At 41.1% G+C, this 19,132-nt stretch overlaps 1 protein-coding gene across 1 annotated transcript in view; it reads right to left on the bottom strand.

Annotated features, from left to right (window-relative positions):
- LOC150078024 (C-Jun-amino-terminal kinase-interacting protein 4-like) overlaps positions 1-19,132 on the bottom strand; it is a 518,865-nt gene that overhangs the window by 341,234 nt on the left and 158,499 nt on the right. The window contains exon 8 of the mRNA XM_090385183.1: positions 19,023-19,111. Coding sequence (XP_090241309.1) covers positions 19,023-19,111 — 89 coding nt within the window. The remainder of the gene's footprint in view (positions 1-19,022; positions 19,112-19,132) is intronic.

Genomic DNA, 19,132 nt, shown 5'->3' on the forward strand with positions numbered 1-19,132 from the left:
TTGTTGCAGTTCTCTCAATAACCCTCATACTGCATGATTGAGAAAATATGCTGAAGTCATCGATGTATAGTGCATTGTTCATAGCACTATACCCCCTCCTATTGAAGCCAAGAAGAGGGGGTTCTGCAAAAAGCTCGACACTTAAGACAGATCCTTGTGGAACCCTTTCCTCTTGGCAAAAGGGTCGGGAAAGTGTGGATCCTATAAGAACTTGGAAATAACGGCAGGATAAAAATTTTTTAATAAAGATGGGAAGGTGACCCCTTAGACCAAAGTTGTAAACGTCTTTTAAAATATCAAATCTCCAAGTTGTGTTATACGCTTTTTCTATGTCAAAGAAGATGGACACCAAGTATTCTCTTTTTAGGAAAACATCTCATAGTGTTTCCAGTCTAATTAAGTGATCCACTGTGGACCTGTTTTTTCGGAAGTCACACTGAAAGCGGGAGAGAAGGTCATTCAATTCTAAGTACCATAAGAGATGTGCATTGACCATTCTCTCCAATATTTACCAAACTCCTAGCACAGACAGCTAGTCAGAGCAATAGGACGACAGTTTTTCGGAGATTTAGTATCCTTTCCTGGCTTGGCAAAAGCAAGATTAGTTGCCTTGCATGAGGTATCCAGAAATTGCTCTTCAAGAAAGATTCTGTTGCACAGGAAGAGCAGAAGGTCCATGGATTTTAGTGAAAGATGTTTGATCATTTCATAATGGATGTTGTCTGGTCCAACAGCAGTAGCCCCTGTATGGGCAACTGCTGTTTTCAGCTCCTGAATAGTAAATGGCCCATTATATTAAATGGTTTCCACCCATATAAACTTAAGGGCCTGTTTTTCAGTGTTGTGCTCAAGGACCAGAAACTCTGGGGAGTAAGATGATGTGGCAGAGCTGTTAGAAAATGTTTCCCCAGGAGCATTCATTAGCTATTGCAGTAGAGTCTGCAATAGTGCATCCATTGTATTCAGGACAGATGAGGAGTGTGCTGTATATTTTCCCTTCATTTTCTGGATTTTTTCTCAGACCACCTTAGCGCTGGTCATCTGGGTAATAGATGATGTGAAATGGATCCACAATTCCTTTTGACTCTGACAGCAGATGTAGCGTGCTTTGGCTCATGCACATTTAAAGGCTAACAGATTGGCCGTGGTAGGATATCATTGAAATAACACCCAAGCTTTGTTTTGAACCTTTTTGGCTGTAATGCATTCTGGATTCCACCATGGTTTAGGAAAAGGCGGAAACTGGGCAGACATTTTTGGAATTGTAATTGCAGCTGCATGGATGATACTTTCTGTTATGTACGTGACTGCATCAATAGGCTCCTGACTGACTGCGGAGATGTCAAAATATGCCAGGTGTTGAAAGGCACTCAAGTCAGCCTGATCAATCTTCAACCCCAGTAACCTGACAGGAAGACAAGGTCTCCCAGTAATTAGGGCAGTTATCACGGGGAAGTGATCACTTCCATACGGGTTCTCCTCCAAGTAAGTGAAGAGAGAAGAGAAGGGAAGCTGATAGAAAGATCAATAGCAGAAAACATACAGGTAGGCATGTGGAAATAGGTGTTTGTTCCCACATTAAGAAGGGAGAGGTCATTGTTAGTGAGCATACACTCTATGACTGGTCCCCCTTCCATTAATGTTAGCTATCCCACAAGGTGTTATGTCCATTAAAGTCCCCAAGAAGTAAGAAGGAGGAGGAAACTGCATTACGAGATCAACACGGTTTTTCTGGCAGATCTCAGTACTGGGTGGCAAATATATAGAGCAAACGGTTAAAATTGCTACAGCCTCTATGCTGGTTGTAAGTCGCAGAGGCTGAAAAGGGGTATGGTTGCCCATGAGGACTGCAGCTCCTCCATGAGCGGGGGTCATTCCCAATTCTATTCTTGCGAATGATAGTAACGTTGCGTATCCTGGGATCATAATTTGTCCTTAATTAAGTCTCCTATAAGCAAAAGCAAGATGGTTTATGCTCTTGCAGGAGTGCCTTGATGTCCTCTGCATTTTTCTGGAATCCATGACAATTCCATTGTAAGTTTAATTGTGCCATTGTTGTTTAATGGCACAAGGGCTGCTAAGACCATATTGTGCCTTATTCTATTTAATACTGCAGTTGAAATGTTTAAAATCTGTTTAATAATTGTGTCTAATTCAAGAACGCAAAAAAACTCAGCTAGATTTGCATTGTCTCCAATCAGATGAGATAATGTTAAAGGTTCTTGCAGATGTGAAAATTGTGTTTCAAGCATTAATGTAATGGTTACAATTTAGTAGGATATGCTTCACCGTAAGTGCAGTGTGACAATATGTACAAATAGACAGATCTTCCCCCATGAGCAGATAAATATGGGTTAGAAGTGTGTGCCCAATACGCATCCTAGCCAGAATCACCTCCTCTTGCCTATTTGATCTCATGCTTGATGCCCACAATTGAGGTTCCTGTTTGAATTGCAGCAGCTTATTACCACCCTGCCAGATCTGTAACCATTATTCTTCACAGACGTTTTTTATGACTCATTTGTAGTCTGTATACAGCACTTGGTAGTTGAGAGAGAACGCAGTGGTCGGATGTTTAGAAGCTTGATCTGCATGTTCATTTCCTTTGATGCCTAGTATCCAACAGAAAGTAACTGATTGGTTGGCAACATGTAACACAATTATCTGTGATCTGATTTGCTTCAAGACAGGGTGGATTGGCTTGGATGAATTTTTTAATGCTGTTATTGCACTCAAAGAGTCAATAGATCACTGTTTGCTTACAGGACAGATCCGTTACGTGATTTAGAGCTATCTTTATAGCAAAAAGTTCGGCAGTATAGACACTGCATTCCTTCGGAAGGGACACAGAACTAGAAAAGATAGTGGAAACTGCCGCTGCACTTACTGTTGTACTTGTTTTTGAGCCATTGGTATATATATATATATATATATATATATATATATATATATGAAAATACTGAGAATTTTTAGCAACATGAGCTAAAAATCTGCTGCCTGTTTTTTCCCCCATTGTTGGAAAGAGATCACAGACCGGTATATAACTAGACCATGGAGGTTCATAAGTGTTTGTGTCAAGATATTGTCTATATGTAAGTTCCAGCATTCTATTAACTGTAGTAGCCTTATTCCAATTGGCTTGTTTTCATTAGGTTTATTGTCATAAAAGGTGGTCCACTGGGGCTCGAATAAGTATGGCCAGGTAGGATGAAAGGGAACACTCCATATTTTTGCAGCATAGTTGAGTAGCAACATTTTCCTCCGAAGATGGAGTGAAGGTTCGTGCGCCTCTATATATAGACTATGTACAGGGGATGTCCTGAATGCTCCTAAAGCAATCCTTAGACCACTGTGATGGGTAGTGTCTAGTCGAAGTAGTGCACTTTTCCTAGCAGAGTCATAGATTGGAGCTCCATAATCCAAGTGAGATCTAATTAAAACCCGGTATAATTGAAGCAGAGTGTATCGGTCAGCACCCCACGTGGATGAAGATAGTACTCTGAGGATATTCAAATTTTTAAGCAAATGGTTCTCAGATATGTGTGATGTGCTGTATGAAGTTTAATTTATTGTCCAGGATTAGACCAAGAAATCTGATACTACTGGAAAGAGGTAGGGTAAAATTTTTAAGTTTTAATTCAGGATCTGGGTGGATCTTACACTTTTTACAGAAATGAATACAGTTCGATTTTTGTGCTGATAAGCAGTAACCATTGTGAGACATCCACAGTTCTATTTTTTTAATTGAGATCTTAAGCTGTCTTTCAGTAGAATTCATATTTTTCCCATGGCACGAGATCATGAGGTCGTCTGCATAGTGATATAATTCAACTGTGCTTGGAATATCATGGATGATGTTTATTTTAATAAAAAATAGAGTAGGACTCAAAATAGATCCCTGAGGTACGCCTTCCTCCTGTATATGGATTTTTCACTATTTGTCATCTGGCTTCTTGATAAGTCACCTTATGTTCGACTTTATATTTCTGTATTGTTTTTCCAAGTTTCCATAAATCACAGTTTTTTGAATATACAGGATGATCACCCTTGCAATTTGGGCAAACTGGAGATGCTGCAGTACAATCTGTTTGAGTGTTCTTGGGAACAATATTTTGGGCATACACTGTTTCCTCGACATGTTATCTGAGAGTGTCCGAATTTTTGGCACTTATAACAGCATATTGGATTTGGAATATAGGGGCAGATATGACAATTTAGATAGCCAGCTTTAACAGTATTTGGTAAGTTTGGCGTATTGAAAGTGAGTATTATACTACGGGTTGGAATGAGATTGCCATCCCTACGAGTCAAAATTCTCTTAGCTTGTATGACCTTTTGATCTTTCATTTTTTGCACGAGCTCCTCTTCTGTTACATTCAATAGATCCCATTCAGAGATAACACCTTTGGAACTATTTAGGGTTGTGTGGGGTGAGATTTTAACAGGAATTCCCCCAAAGGTTGTAAGCTTTAACAACAGTTCGGAATGTTTAGGCTGTGTCATTTCAACTAGTAAATCCCCTGATTGTAACCTTTTGACGATTTTATGTTATCCGGCAGATTTTATAGGAATCTCTGTATCATAAATGGAGGGAGTTTACTCACTGGATGACTAGATAATGAATCGATTATAAGGTTGGATACTCTGATCATTGTCTGTTTTTAAGCGCTTACTTTGCGTATTACCTCGAGCAGAAAGAATTATAAAGATCTTTGGTATTTGAGCTCGAAGGCTCTAATGCTGGACAGTTTTCTTTACCCATGTCAGCTCCTTTTTGCCCTGGGGAATTAGCTTTTCCACCCAGGTTACCAGCCCTGCCACGGGGAGGCAGGAGCAGTGCCGCTTGTGGCCAAGCATAGGAGTTAGTATGGTTAGTAAACTAAGAAAATGTAAAGAAAAAGGTGCTTTCCTTTTTCTGGCTTTCTTTATATACTTTTAAAAAGTAAAGCTAATTAACAAAAGGACTTATAAAACAAAGTAAAACAAGAAAAAACTCTGTTGCGCTAGAAAACCTGCTCTAGGAAAATCACTCTATGAAGTTGCAGATCACCTGGCCATAGAAAAGCTTGGCACCCGGGGCCTCCATTGTAGGAATTTAGATATTATTTTGGCTTCATAAGTCCATCAGGCAGCTTCCGAGACACCGAGGGCTTACTTTTGTCAGCCTTGGATTTATCTTTTCTGGGGAAGTATGGATGCTGTCCCAAGTTCCAATTTCTTCATGTACCTCCTTCTCCTCGACATCCATTTTTTCTTGAGAACTAGGATGTACATCAGGTTTCTTATTCTTTTCTCTAGCAACTTGTTTTCTTCCTGGTGGAGCATAAGGAGGTACAGATATAGGAGTGGCAGCTGATTGGTCTTTTTGTGTGGGTTTTATTGAACTTAGCAGGTAGCAAGCAATGGGAGTGAATGACTCCTTTGGTGGTATGGACATTTCAGTCTGAGATCCGATGGAACATCTCCCTGCTACCTTCTGAGTGCAGGTTGGTTTATTTGTATTTAGTGGTTTCACTATTTTCCTTGCCTCTTTATAAGATATGTTCAGCTCTGCCTTAAGTCACTGAATTTCTTTTTCTTGTTTCCACATCTGGCATGCTCTTGAGTAGGTCAGGTGTTCTTCTTACCAGAAGTCCTTTTCACCGCACCGAGCACATGCAAGGGACAAACCATCTGTGAGTGTCCATATTTCTGGTACTTAAAGGATTTGGAAATGTACGGATGCACTGGACAATTAATATAGGCAGCTTTGATCTCACGAGAAAAAGTTGGTGAACTGAACATCGAGATAATATTTTTGGTGGAAACAAGTTTCCCATCCCTACAAATGAATATACGTTTAACAGATGTCCATCCTTGGGGTTTTAACTCAGAACATATTTCCTCTTCAATCACATCCATCAGATCCCATTCCGTGATGACACCACAGGATGAACTGAGTGTCTTGTGGGAGGGGGGTTATAGTGATAGGCATTCCCCCCGATAGATGTAGTATGGAGTAACTGTTCTGATTGTATGTCAGTTTTGGTTTCTACCAGTATGTTGCCCGAACGAAGCCATTTCACAGACTTAGAATAGCCTGCCAACCCTTCTGGATAAAGAAGGGTGACATTTTTCCTACAGGCTTCTCACTAGTTGAGTGAATTATCAGGAACCGAGCTGTTGGCCTGATATAACCTCCTTTTTCTGTCTTTTTGCAGAAGTGACATTCTCTTGGTCAACATCAAATTTTCAGTAGGGACCAGGTTGGGGCCCCAGAAGAAATTAGTTTATCAGGATTCATGAAGTTTTGAAGTGGTTCAGTGCCCAGGTTCCCCACCCACCCACCCACCATGGAGCCCAAAGGGACGCCCACTACCTGGCACGAAATAAATGTGCTCGGCAGCGAAAAGCTAGGGCTACCCAAACACCATACCAGCACCGCCACCAGCCTGAATCCTGTCCCTTGGACTATGAGTGGGGGTGGGGGGGCCACTGACCCCTTGTTGAAGCAGGGGTAAAAGTCGTGTATTGAAGCTGTTCCCCTCAACCACCAGGATCCCCCTTTCCGATTTTCCACAGGTTGCAGCACACAGCAAAAATGCCAGATTCCATTGATGTTAGCCTGGAACATAGGCTGTGGGCATTGGATCCCAGTGATGCTAATCTGGAGGACCGGCAGCGTCACTGGGAGGTTACCTCACCACGTACAGGTGCCCAAATTGAGGGGAGGCTGCTGGTGTTTGGCATCACTATGTCAATCAGGTAGGTGGCCAATCCCGTCTTGTTGATGACGGTTATATTTGAGGGTTGAATTTGAAAGTGTCTGCAATTCTGCCCAGACACGATAGGAGGGAGTATATGATGAGAGCCTTGTCGATCAATTCGGCCCTGGAAAGATTGTGCAAGGCTCAAGGGGTAGAATTTTTTTCAGCCTGGACTGTACTTGTTAACAGGAGAGATTGCTTCTACAGGGATGGGATACACTTAAATAGAAAGGGTGCAAGAATATTTGCTGATGCTATCGAGGCAGTGTTAGGTGGGTCGGAAAACTGCTAGCTTGGGGGGAGACAAAGACCAATAGATTGACAGTAGCCACTGGCAGAGGTGAAAGAGATTCTTGCACTGCTTCTATTAGAATGAGCAGAAGCCTGAAAAACAAGATGCATGGTATTTCAGAGACTGCTGGGAGCCATTGCGGTACAAGTAAACACATGGGTTGTGTTAGGGTAGCTAAGAATAGAAACAGGTGCAGGTATACTTGCGTGTACACCAATGCTAGGAGTTTAGTAAATAAATTTGATGAATTTGAGGTATTGCTCAAAACATCGAAGGCAGATATTGTTGGGATATCAGAGACGTGGTGTCACACAGATATAAGGGATGCGGAACTGCAATTTGGGGAGTACAACGTCTACAGAAAGGATAGACAGGATAGGAAGGGGGGAGGTGTTATGCTATTAGTTAAGAAACACATAAAAACCAAGGAAGTGAAGCCAGTCGACATCGCTGGACAGTGCAGTGTCGAGTCAGTTTGGTGTGACATAAACATTGGGAGATCAAAATTGAGAGTAGGAGTGTGCTATAGGCCTAATGACTCTGATGAGTATAATAAGGAACTGTACAGGGAAATAGAGTGGGCCAGTAAATCAGAGTGTCTTATAATGGGAGATTTTAATTTCCCAGATATTGACTGGATTTTGGGGGCTGGTTACTCACACACTAGCAGGGCTTTTGTGGATTTATTGGATGATTGTTTTCTACATCAGCATGTTCGGGAGGCAACTAGAGGGAGTAATACTCTTGATTTGATTATCAGCAGTGATTCTTCATGCATTAAGAATCTGCAGATAAATGAACCACTAGGTGGCAGTGATCACAGTGTGCTGAAGTGGGATTTACTCAAAGAGGTAACTACCATTAGGGGTAAAGGGAAGGGTTATTACTTCCGTAAAGGCGACTACGATGGACTGAGACAGTATTTAAATTCTATACAGTGGGACCAACTGATGATGTTACCAACAGCAAATTCAAAATGGGAAGCATTCAAAGAACTTATCTTGATGAATTTGAGGTATTGCTCAAAACATCGAAGGCAGATATTGTTGGGATATCAGAGACGTGGTGTCACACAGATATAAGGGATGCGGAACTGCAATTTGGGGAGTACAACGTCTACAGAAAGGATAGACAGGATAGGAAGGGGGGAGGTGTTATGCTATTAGTTAAGAAACACATAAAAACCAAGGAAGTGAAGCCAGTCGACATCGCTGGACAGTGCAGTGTCGAGTCAGTTTGGTGTGACATAAACATTGGGAGATCAAAATTGAGAGTAGGAGTGTGCTATAGGCCTAATGACTCTGATGAGTATAATAAGGAACTGTACAGGGAAATAGAGTGGGCCAGTAAATCAGAGTGTCTTATAATGGGAGATTTTAATTTCCCAGATATTGACTGGATTTTGGGGGCTGGTTACTCACACACTAGCAGGGCTTTTGTGGATTTATTGGATGATTGTTTTCTACATCAGCATGTTCGGGAGGCAACTAGAGGGAGTAATACTCTTGATTTGATTATCAGCAGTGATTCTTCATGCATTAAGAATCTGCAGATAAATGAACCACTAGGTGGCAGTGATCACAGTGTGCTGAAGTGGGATTTACTCAAAGAGGTAACTACCATTAGGGGTAAAGGGAAGGGTTATTACTTCCGTAAAGGCGACTACGATGGACTGAGACAGTATTTAAATTCTATACAGTGGGACCAACTGATGATGTTACCAACAGCAAATTCAAAATGGGAAGCATTCAAAGAACTTATCTTGATGAATTTGAGGTATTGCTCAAAACATCGAAGGCAGATATTGTTGGGATATCAGAGACGTGGTGTCACACAGATATAAGGGATGCGGAACTGCAATTTGGGGAGTACAACGTCTACAGAAAGGATAGACAGGATAGGAAGGGGGGAGGTGTTATGCTATTAGTTAAGAAACACATAAAAACCAAGGAAGTGAAGCCAGTCGACATCGCTGGACAGTGCAGTGTCGAGTCAGTTTGGTGTGACAAACATTGGGAGATCAAAATTGAGAGTAGGAGTGTGCTATAGGCCTAATGACTCTGATGAGTATAATAAGGAACTGTACAGGGAAATAGAGTGGGCCAGTAAATCAGAGTGTCTTATAATGGGAGATTTTAATTTCCCAGATATTGACTGGATTTTGGGGGCTGGTTACTCACACACTAGCAGGGCTTTTGTGGATTTATTGGATGATTGTTTTCTACATCAGCATGTTCGGGAGGCAACTAGAGGGAGTAATACTCTTGATTTGATTATCAGCAGTGATTCTTCATGCATTAAGAATCTGCAGATAAATGAACCACTAGGTGGCAGTGATCACAGTGTGCTGAAGTGGGATTTACTCAAAGAGGTAACTACCATTAGGGGTAAAGGGAAGGGTTATTACTTCCGTAAAGGCGACTACGATGGACTGAGACAGTATTTAAATTCTATACAGTGGGACCAACTGATGATGTTACCAACAGCAAATTCAAAATGGGAAGCATTCAAAGAACTTATCTTGATGAATTTGAGGTATTGCTCAAAACATCGAAGGCAGATATTGTTGGGATATCAGAGACGTGGTGTCACACAGATATAAGGGATGCGGAACTGCAATTTGGGGAGTACAACGTCTACAGAAAGGATAGACAGGATAGGAAGGGGGGAGGTGTTATGCTATTAGTTAAGAAACACATAAAAACCAAGGAAGTGAAGCCAGTCGACATCGCTGGACAGTGCAGTGTCGAGTCAGTTTGGTGTGACATAAACATTGGGAGATCAAAATTGAGAGTAGGAGTGTGCTATAGGCCTAATGACTCTGATGAGTATAATAAGGAACTGTACAGGGAAATAGAGTGGGCCAGTAAATCAGAGTGTCTTATAATGGGAGATTTTAATTTCCCAGATATTGACTGGATTTTGGGGGCTGGTTACTCACACACTAGCAGGGCTTTTGTGGATTTATTGGATGATTGTTTTCTACATCAGCATGTTCGGGAGGCAACTAGAGGGAGTAATACTCTTGATTTGATTATCAGCAGTGATTCTTCATGCATTAAGAATCTGCAGATAAATGAACCACTAGGTGGCAGTGATCACAGTGTGCTGAAGTGGGATTTACTCAAAGAGGTAACTACCATTAGGGGTAAAGGGAAGGGTTATTACTTCCGTAAAGGCGACTACGATGGACTGAGACAGTATTTAAATTCTATACAGTGGGACCAACTGATGATGTTACCAACAGCAAATTCAAAATGGGAAGCATTCAAAGAACTTATCTTGGAAGCTACTAGGCTTTACATACCAACTAAGAAATATTGTTCAAGGTTTAGGCCAAAATGGATGTCAGATGAACTAATGAGGCATATGGCAGAGAAGAAAAATGCCTGGGATACTTACAAATTAACACATGACACAGAAGCCTATGATAGATACAAGTTGATATGCAACCAAGTTACAAAGGAGGTTAGGCAGGCGAAGGCAGATTACGAGAAATCCTTGGCAAGGGATGCAAAGAAAAACAGCAAAGAGTTCTTTACTTATGTAAACTCTAGAAGGAAGGGGATGAATCAGATTGGTCCACTTGATATTGATGGGTCAACCGTTGATGATCCTGCTCAGGTAGCTAACAAACTAAATGAATATTTTGCATCGACATTCACACATGAGGAGTTATTCAGCGAGGGGAATGCCAGAGGTGTATTCAACTCTAGCAGTAAGCTACAGAATCTTGAAATAACTGGGAGTAAAGTGGAGGAGAAACTGTTGAAGATAAACACAAGAAAGGCACCCGGGGTGGATGGGATCTATCCAGTTATATTAAAGGAGGCAGCAAAGGAAGTAAGCAAACCCTTAGCCATAATTATGAGAGCTTCCTTGGACTCAGGGGAGGTACCCATAGACTGGAAATGTGCAAATGTGACCCCAATTCACAAAGGAGGATCAAAGGCTGACACAAGTAATTATAGACCTGTGAGCTTGACTTCTGTTCCAGGAAAATTAATGGAGGCACTGGTTAAAGAAGCACTGCAGGATCATTTAGACAAGACTTCAGTTATAGCTCGGACACAGCATAGTTTTGTTAAGGGGAAGTCTTGCCTGACCAACTTGATTGGATACTATGATGCAGTCACAAAAGAACTGGATGCAGGGAATAACTTTGATATTATATACTTGGATCTTAGAAAGGCTTTTGATACTGTTGCACATGGAAGACTGCTACACAAATTGGAGCAGTGTGACATTGGAGGCAAATTGCTGCTATGGATAAAGGGGTGGTTGAGGGGGAGAAGACAGAGAGTGGTAATCAATGGACACTGCTCATCGTGGACTAATGTTATTAGTGGAGTCCCTCAGGGCACAGTGTTGGGTCCATTATTGTTTTCTGTATTTATAAATGATATTGATGATGGTATATCGGGCTTAATATCCAAGTTTGCAGACGATACAAAGGTTGGCAGGGTTGTCAAGGACACTACTGACACTATGCTGCTGCAACAGGATCTGGAAAGGTTGAGCAGATGGGCTGAGAGGTGGCAAATGAAGTTTAACATTGACAAATGTAAAGTACTACACATGGGAAACAGCAACCCCAGAGCAACGTATCAACTCTGTGGTACAACACTGACAGTGGTAGAGAATGAAAGGGACTTGGGGGTGGTTGTGCAGGCAGATATGAAGTTCTCTGAGCAGTGCAGATGGGCTGCAAGAGTAGCTCATGGAGTATTGTCAATGATATACAGGAATTTTTCCAGCAGGGATCAGGAGGTGATTATTCCATTATATAAGGCGATGGTCAGGCCACACCTAGAGTACTGTATACAGGTCTGGAGGCCTCATTTCAAGAAGGATGTAGAGCTGCTGGAACGAGTACAGAGAAGGGCAACAAGATTAGTGAATGGAACAAAGGGGTGCTCTTACGAAGAAAGGTTTAAGTTTTGCAAATTACAGTGTCTGGAGACTAGGCACCAGCGAGGTGATCTGATAGAGGTGTATAAAGCCTTGAATGGTTTAAGCATGCTCAATGCTGATGGGATTCTTCCTCTAGCTCAGAAAAATCACCTGAGAGGGCATAAATTCAAACTGAGGAAAGACAGATGTAGGATAGACGTGCGGAAATTTGCCTTTAGCCAGCAGGTGGTTGGTTGGTGGAACAGACTTCCATCCCTTGTGGTGGAGGTTGATAGCCTAAATAAGTTTAAGGCTCAGCTGGACAGGTATTTTGAACGAACAGAGGGGTGAAGTGGAAGTGATTTTTTTTTTTTTTTTTTGGCTGATGCTGCATAAGCTTGCTTTCTTGCATCAAATGCCTCTACTAATGCTAATATTTGATCTGTTATGCACAATCATCTTGTCCGTTATTATGGCACAGTCCCAGTATAGTCTGTGAATAGGGGTTTCTAGTATGGCCTGAGACTCATACTTGTAATATGATAAACTTTCTTTGATCAGCTGGTATTTTTGTGATAACTTCTGATGTATTACCCTGGCAATCTGGTTGTGTCTGTGAGTATACTCCATCCAGGTGATCATCCTGCAGCGATGTGCTGGCCTGTTTCTGAGGCCAGCTGGCATTGTTGACGTGTGTTGTCGTTACTCCAGAGTCCTTGTCAAAGTATTTCCCGTAGTTCCTGATATTAATTACCTGGTCTTAGATGGTGAGCACGAATCCTTTGGTCTCAGGAAAGAGCTTCCCATTCATGAGCCAAGTTTTGGAAGCCACCTTATCTATGTAGTCTTGATGGAGGTTATTGTAGTGTCTGCCATGGAGTGTCTTCTTTGCCCATCTTTCTGACTTTGTTCTGTCAGCGTGAGTGTGGTCTCCCTGTTGAAGTTAAGCTGTGTGCCATTTATCTATCTTTCTTATGGCTTGGTAGATTGGTACTGTGTTTTCCTGGAGGTAATCCTGCAGGTTCTTAATTGTCTTCTCTTGTTCAATGAGGCCAGTCAACCCCATCCTTTCTTCTTTACAGGATATGGTCAGTTTCTGGATGGCCGACTTTAGGTGGTGTTGGCGGATCCTCGTCATCATTCTAATCAATCTCATAATTTCCTCTACCTCAGTGTTGGTCCAATCTATGATCCCGAATGAATACTGGCACAGTGTAAGTGTTTATGGCAGTGACCATGTTCCTGCCATTCAGCTTTCATTTTAGCATCATCCCCAGATATTTGTAAGTATCACCATTTGTCATGGCTTGAACCCTTACATTGGTCATCAGCTTGTAGTTTCGTTTGACTGGATGTCCTTGATGCAATCCATGGGTCTTGCATTTGTCTTGCAAATTGCATCCTGATGTCAGTGCTGAACTCTTCGGTGATCTCAAGTAGCTGTTAGAACTGATTCTCAGTTGCAGCATAGAGTTAGTTATCCATGTAAATTAGGTGAGAGAGGGTGTACTCCTTTCTTTCTTTCTTTCTTTTTTTTTTTTTTTTTTTTTTTTTTTTATGTAAACACCAAACACGAGAGGTTTTAGAACTTAGAGTACTTAGTACCGTGTTTGGGTTGGAGGTTGAGAAGACGAAAGAAGATATTTGTTGACATTGGACTTCTGTAGACTGTAATTTTCAGGAAATACGTATGAAGGAAGGTTGTTCCAGAAAACGGCAGTTGAATGAATAAACGAGGAAGATGAAAAGTTGGTTCTGTGAGTTTGAAGTTGGACAGTAAGCAGATGTTGGCTGGTGGCGGCACGTGTTCGGACTGTTTTGAAAGAGAGAGCGGGAATTATAGAAGCCAATTCAGAAGAACAGTTCCCATGGAAGTATCTGTAGAAGAGACATGCAGCAGAAACAGTACGTCTATGAGACAGCGAATGGAGAGACTCTGTTAGAGATGAATCATTAATTAACCTAACTGCCCTCTTCTGAATGGAATCAAGAAGCCTGAGAGATGTTTTGGGAGCACCACCCCAGATGTGGGAACAATATTCTGGCAGGGCGGATTTGTGATTTATAGAGTGAGCAGCTGTTTGGAAGAAAAGTAACACTGAGAGCGAAAGAGAAAACCAAGTTTTTTAGATGCAGAGGAAGCAATATTAGAATTGTGCTTGTGCCAAGAGAGATTAGAAGTCAGGGTAATCCCCAAAAGAGATATATCATTTTGCATAGAAATCGGAGTGTCACTAAAGATAAACATACGAGCAGAAGAATCCTTTTTGCGAGATATAAGACAAGACTAAGTTTTAGACGGGTTGAAATCAACTAAGTTTTCTTTGCCACACTGGAGAATTATCTGAAGATCGGCATTTAAGGAATTCGTAGCAGATTTTCGAGAAGTTGAAGATGATTGAGCAGGAAAAGGTTTATCAAAATGGAAAGTGGAATACAATGTGCTATTATCGGCAAAACTATGGATAGGATTTCCAGTCAATGGAAGAAGGTCATTAATATACAAGAGGAAAAGAGTGGGGAAAAGAACTGAACCTTGGGGGACACCAGCATTAGTGGAGAAGTTAGAAGACAGAGAGCCATCTACCATCACCCTCAGTGAGCAATCAAAGAGAACACTGGATAACCAATTACTAAAAACAGTTGGCAAACCATAAGATGGAAGCTTGTTTAGAAGACCTTTATGCCAAACATGATCGAAAGCCTTTGAGATGTCAAGAGCAACTACTTGGGTTTCACCTAACCTTTCCATTGAATTAGTCCATAAATGAGTAACATAAGCCAGAATATCACCAGTGGATCGACACCGACGGAATCCATACTGGCGATCGTTGATGAGACGGAAGGTTTCTAGGTAGTTTAAGAGTTGGCGGTTAATTGATTTCTCCATTACTTTAGAAAGAGTAGAAGTAATTGCAATAGGACGATAATTGGATGGGAGGGATTTGTCACCCTTTTGAGGAACTCGCTGGATATGAGCAAATTTCCAAGCAGAAGGAAAAACACCTTTGGAATAAGAAAGTGAAAAAAGGCAGCAAAGAATAGGAGTAAGTTCAGGAGTACAGCTTTTGAGAACAAGTGTAGAAATACCATCAGGACCTGGAGCTTTCTTAGCATCAAGATTCGTCAAAATCCTTCTGACGGAAAACCACAGGAGACATTGAATGGAGCGTGTTGGGAATGGTGGGAGGTGTTTTACCAAGATCATTAATACATGAGTTTTAAGAAAAATGGGATGCTAGCAGGTCAGCTTTATCCTTGGCTGAAGTGATAACAGAACCATCTGGTTTGGACAAAGAGGTGGGAGCAGAGATGGGCAAAGCTGCGACCAATAGCTTTGGCAAGAGACCAGAACGCTCGGCTACCATTAGGGCAAGAAGCAAGTTTTCTACTCTTAGCCTGTTCAAACTCTAGTTTGGACTGATTAATAACGGCTTTACAATTGTTGCGCGCTTTGGTGTAGACAGAATATGAAACTGAAGAATTAGAAACAAGGCAATTACGATATGCAACGTTCTTCTCTTGAAGAGCCTTAGCACTTTTATTGGAAAACCAAGGATTAGATAAAGGACGAGATTTTAAAGTGGAGTGTGGGATAAAGGATTCCATTCCTGCAAGAATAATTTATTATTATTATTAATAGCTATATGGTGCAAGGAAGTCTGAGGCTTATGCTGCACCACCAAAAAAAAAAATTTCCCAAATTACTCTAAGAAAGAGAGAGAGAGAGAAAGACAAGGGAATCACCAAGAAAGAGAAGAATGATGATATCCAGCTCAGAACCCTGGGTGTGTGCCAAGCCCATACTCACCAGATGTGAGCCCCCGGGGTTTACTCACACGATCTCAGCAAACGTTGACATCAGAAGTTTTGAAACAGTAATCCGACCAAGGAAAGGAAATCTCGCAGGTCATCCCATTTTGCATTCTTGTAATGCCAAACAACACGAGGTTGGGAATAGCCATGAGATAAAGGTTCCATTGGAGAAGAGACAATCATCAAGTTGTGATCTGAAGTGCCTAAAGGACCTCTCACTTCAACTGGGTACTTAGAAGGGTTGTTTGTGAGAAAAAAATCAAGCACATTGGCAGTATGATTAGGATTGTCCGGTATTCTTGTAGGTAAATAAACAATCTGTGCAAGGTCATTAGTAATTGCAAAAGCCTTAGCATCTCGACCAGCTGGGTCGGTGTAACTAGAAAATGGAAGCCAGCTGGAGTTGTGAACATTAAAATCACCAAGGAAAATTACCTCACTGTTAGGAAAGTTGAATTGGAGAAAGTCAAAGAGCTCCAAGTGATTAGTGGAGTTGGGAGAACGGTAGAGACAACAGATGAATTTGACACAATGAGGTAGAGAGATTTTAAGTCAGAGAAGATCTAAGAGAGAAGATTCCAAACTGCCAAGTCACTGACAGGGAATATCAGAACAGACATATGCACAAGTACCACCTTTGAGGCGAAAGGAATCATACAGCGAATAATTTGGGCATCTGAGATGAACAGAGTTGAATCAACGGATAACTGAGATTCTGTCAGAAAAAGTACATGGGGTTTGGCAGACTGCAAGTGGAAATGGACATTGTTGAGATTAGAATTGAGATCAAATATATTTGTGAAATGAATTAGGAAGTGCTTGGGAGGTTTAGATCTTTTCGCAGATAAGCTTGCTTTATTAGTTTGACAATTCATGGTGTATTCAATAGTAAGGAAAAGTGGGTGGGACAGCTGTATGAAAAATAATGAAATTTTTGGATATGGCTTACACATGGTAAGAATATACCCAGATCCTTGACATAATGTGGCCTCGACAATGCTCCCCGCATACACACTACTCGGACTCCCTCCAGTCACTATCTGGCAGAGTAGAGGTAACAAGATTATACACTAGCTGATCCGAAAGCCTCCTAGAGAGTTACCAATAGGTTTGGTCTGGTGTACTAACTAGCGGCCGGCCTGCGAACACCATTTTAGAGCTGTACCCTAGAAATGTAAGGAATATTGGATCTCGCCATGATGTTCATCATAACCTCAAAAGTCATCAATCAAACTGCACGATGGAAGAGATAGGGAAGGATTGACCGGAACTTAGCTCTAGAGACTAAACATGGGTTCCACCACTTCAAGCCTCCAATAAGCAAAGTGGTGGTATTGCACTGGTTGATGAGTGTCATCTACCACCTAGTACTGCCTGGTAACATAGAGCTGCGCATTCCTCCATGTGGTGTGGGTGCCACACCTCGACCCCTGCTTACGTTGGTTCACACCTGTGTGGTCACCCACCTTGTACTTGTGCATGGAGGTTATACCCAGGATTACTAACAGTCCCACCATCATGAAGGTACAAGCAGAGGATTTGGCTGTCACAGACCTTCTGGACTTCACCAAAATTGGGTCCACTTGACTTGAGTGTCACCCGAATATCAGTTCCATCAGCATTTTAGACTCCCAGGTAGCAAGTACAGCTTGTGTGGTATATCTGAGAGAATGTCTGTGACAACCTCAAGGACCAGAGGTTCTTGAGGTTGTCACAGTTCAGGGTATATCTGTACCTGCTGTTATTGAGCATGGTGAACAGTGGGTTGAGTGCTAGACAGAACCATAGTGGGCTCAGGACATCTCCGTGGAATATTCCTCTTCTAATGGGGATCAATCTGGTCTTCTCAACTATAGTGGAGGTCATCCTTTTGTCATGGTTGGTTCTAGGAAGTCTATCAGTTTTGGGCCTCTCAGCCAGCTGTGGGGAACATAGGAGAAGGCCTCACAGTAGCCAATTTAGGTGTACTGGTTGCAGTGCTTCTTGTAGGCTTGCTCCATAACTGCAGCACCAATGGTCAATTGCTCTTTGATTCCTTTGCTTATCTGTTTACATCCCTTCTTCTGGTTGGCCATGATGTCTGGCTCTCAAAGTGGTCATGGTCTTTCCTTGCTGGGAGATAGGTGATTGGTCTGTATTGCACTGGGATTGTTGCGTCCTTGTCCTTAGCTTTCAGGTAGATGATTCCTTGAATCAGACTCTGGGATCATATTGGGGTGCCTTATTATCCAGATGAACTTCTCCGCTACACAGCTGTATACATGCAGCTGAACACCTTGTACCAGCAGTTGTCAACATTATCTATTCCTGGGGTTCACCATTTATGGGACTTCCTGATCGACTATTGTACTTCCTCCTTCTGAACACCAAACCTCCCATTCTGTCATCCTTGTATGTCCTTGGTTTTCTTACGATATGCTCAAACAGTCCTGGTAGTAACTTCAAAAAATAAAAATTAACTGACCAAAAAATCATGTCAAAGTGGCCAGTGAGCTGCAAACGGAAAATACAAAATGAGTCAAGGAAAAGAAGAAGTATATTTTAATGTATTTTATTCATTAGTTTTCACAAATGAATAAAATACATTGAAATAAGGTGCTTCTTTTCCCATCTCCCACTTCACAGACTGACCAATGTGTCTAACTGTCTGCAGTTAAAGCTTTGTTAAGAATGGAAAAAGGGAAAAATGGATTTTCCAAACACAAAATCATTTTATATACATACAGCGATTGCTGAGAGTGATTATTTTGTTTTGGCCATTTGTTTTCTACTTTTTTTATATATAAAAGTGAATACAACATATCCTTGAATAAAATTTGAAGAAATTCTATCTAAAATACAAATTGGACTTTCTGAATGCTAGATGTTTGGTACAAAGGAATTAAAAAGACTTAGTATTTATTGAATTCTTTGTCTAGATTATAATATGTATAAAATAAATACTGCACAATAAGATAAAACTAGCTTCCAGAACACTGCCTAAGGAACAAAGGGGGGGGAACCATTTTTATTGCAGTATTCAAATATAGTAATTGATATAATTGCTTAAAAATTAACAAAATAGTCATGGTCATACAGTCTGATTATTGGATATTTCATCCTGTTCAGTAAGTGAAACAATGATATTAATTTCAATATTTAAATTTTATTATTAAAATGGAAAACACTAATATAAATATTGCATGCAGGTCAGTGAAATGCATAAGCACAACAATATATGAATTAAACAGCCACTTTTTGAAATAAAAAATACCTTCTCTAAAAATAAAAAATACCTATAATATCTGTAATTTCCTCAGCTTCTCCACCTTCTTGATCCCGAAAACTTAACTCCTGATAAAGAGTATTAGGCCGTCTTTCTTCACTAAAAGTATAAACTTTTCTA

Source organism: Mastigoproctus giganteus, chromosome 11 (genome assembly GCF_048544385.1).
Source record: "Mastigoproctus giganteus isolate SK-2022 chromosome 11, ASM4854438v1, whole genome shotgun sequence".
NCBI classification, from domain to species: domain Eukaryota; kingdom Metazoa; phylum Arthropoda; class Arachnida; order Uropygi; family Thelyphonidae; genus Mastigoproctus; species Mastigoproctus giganteus.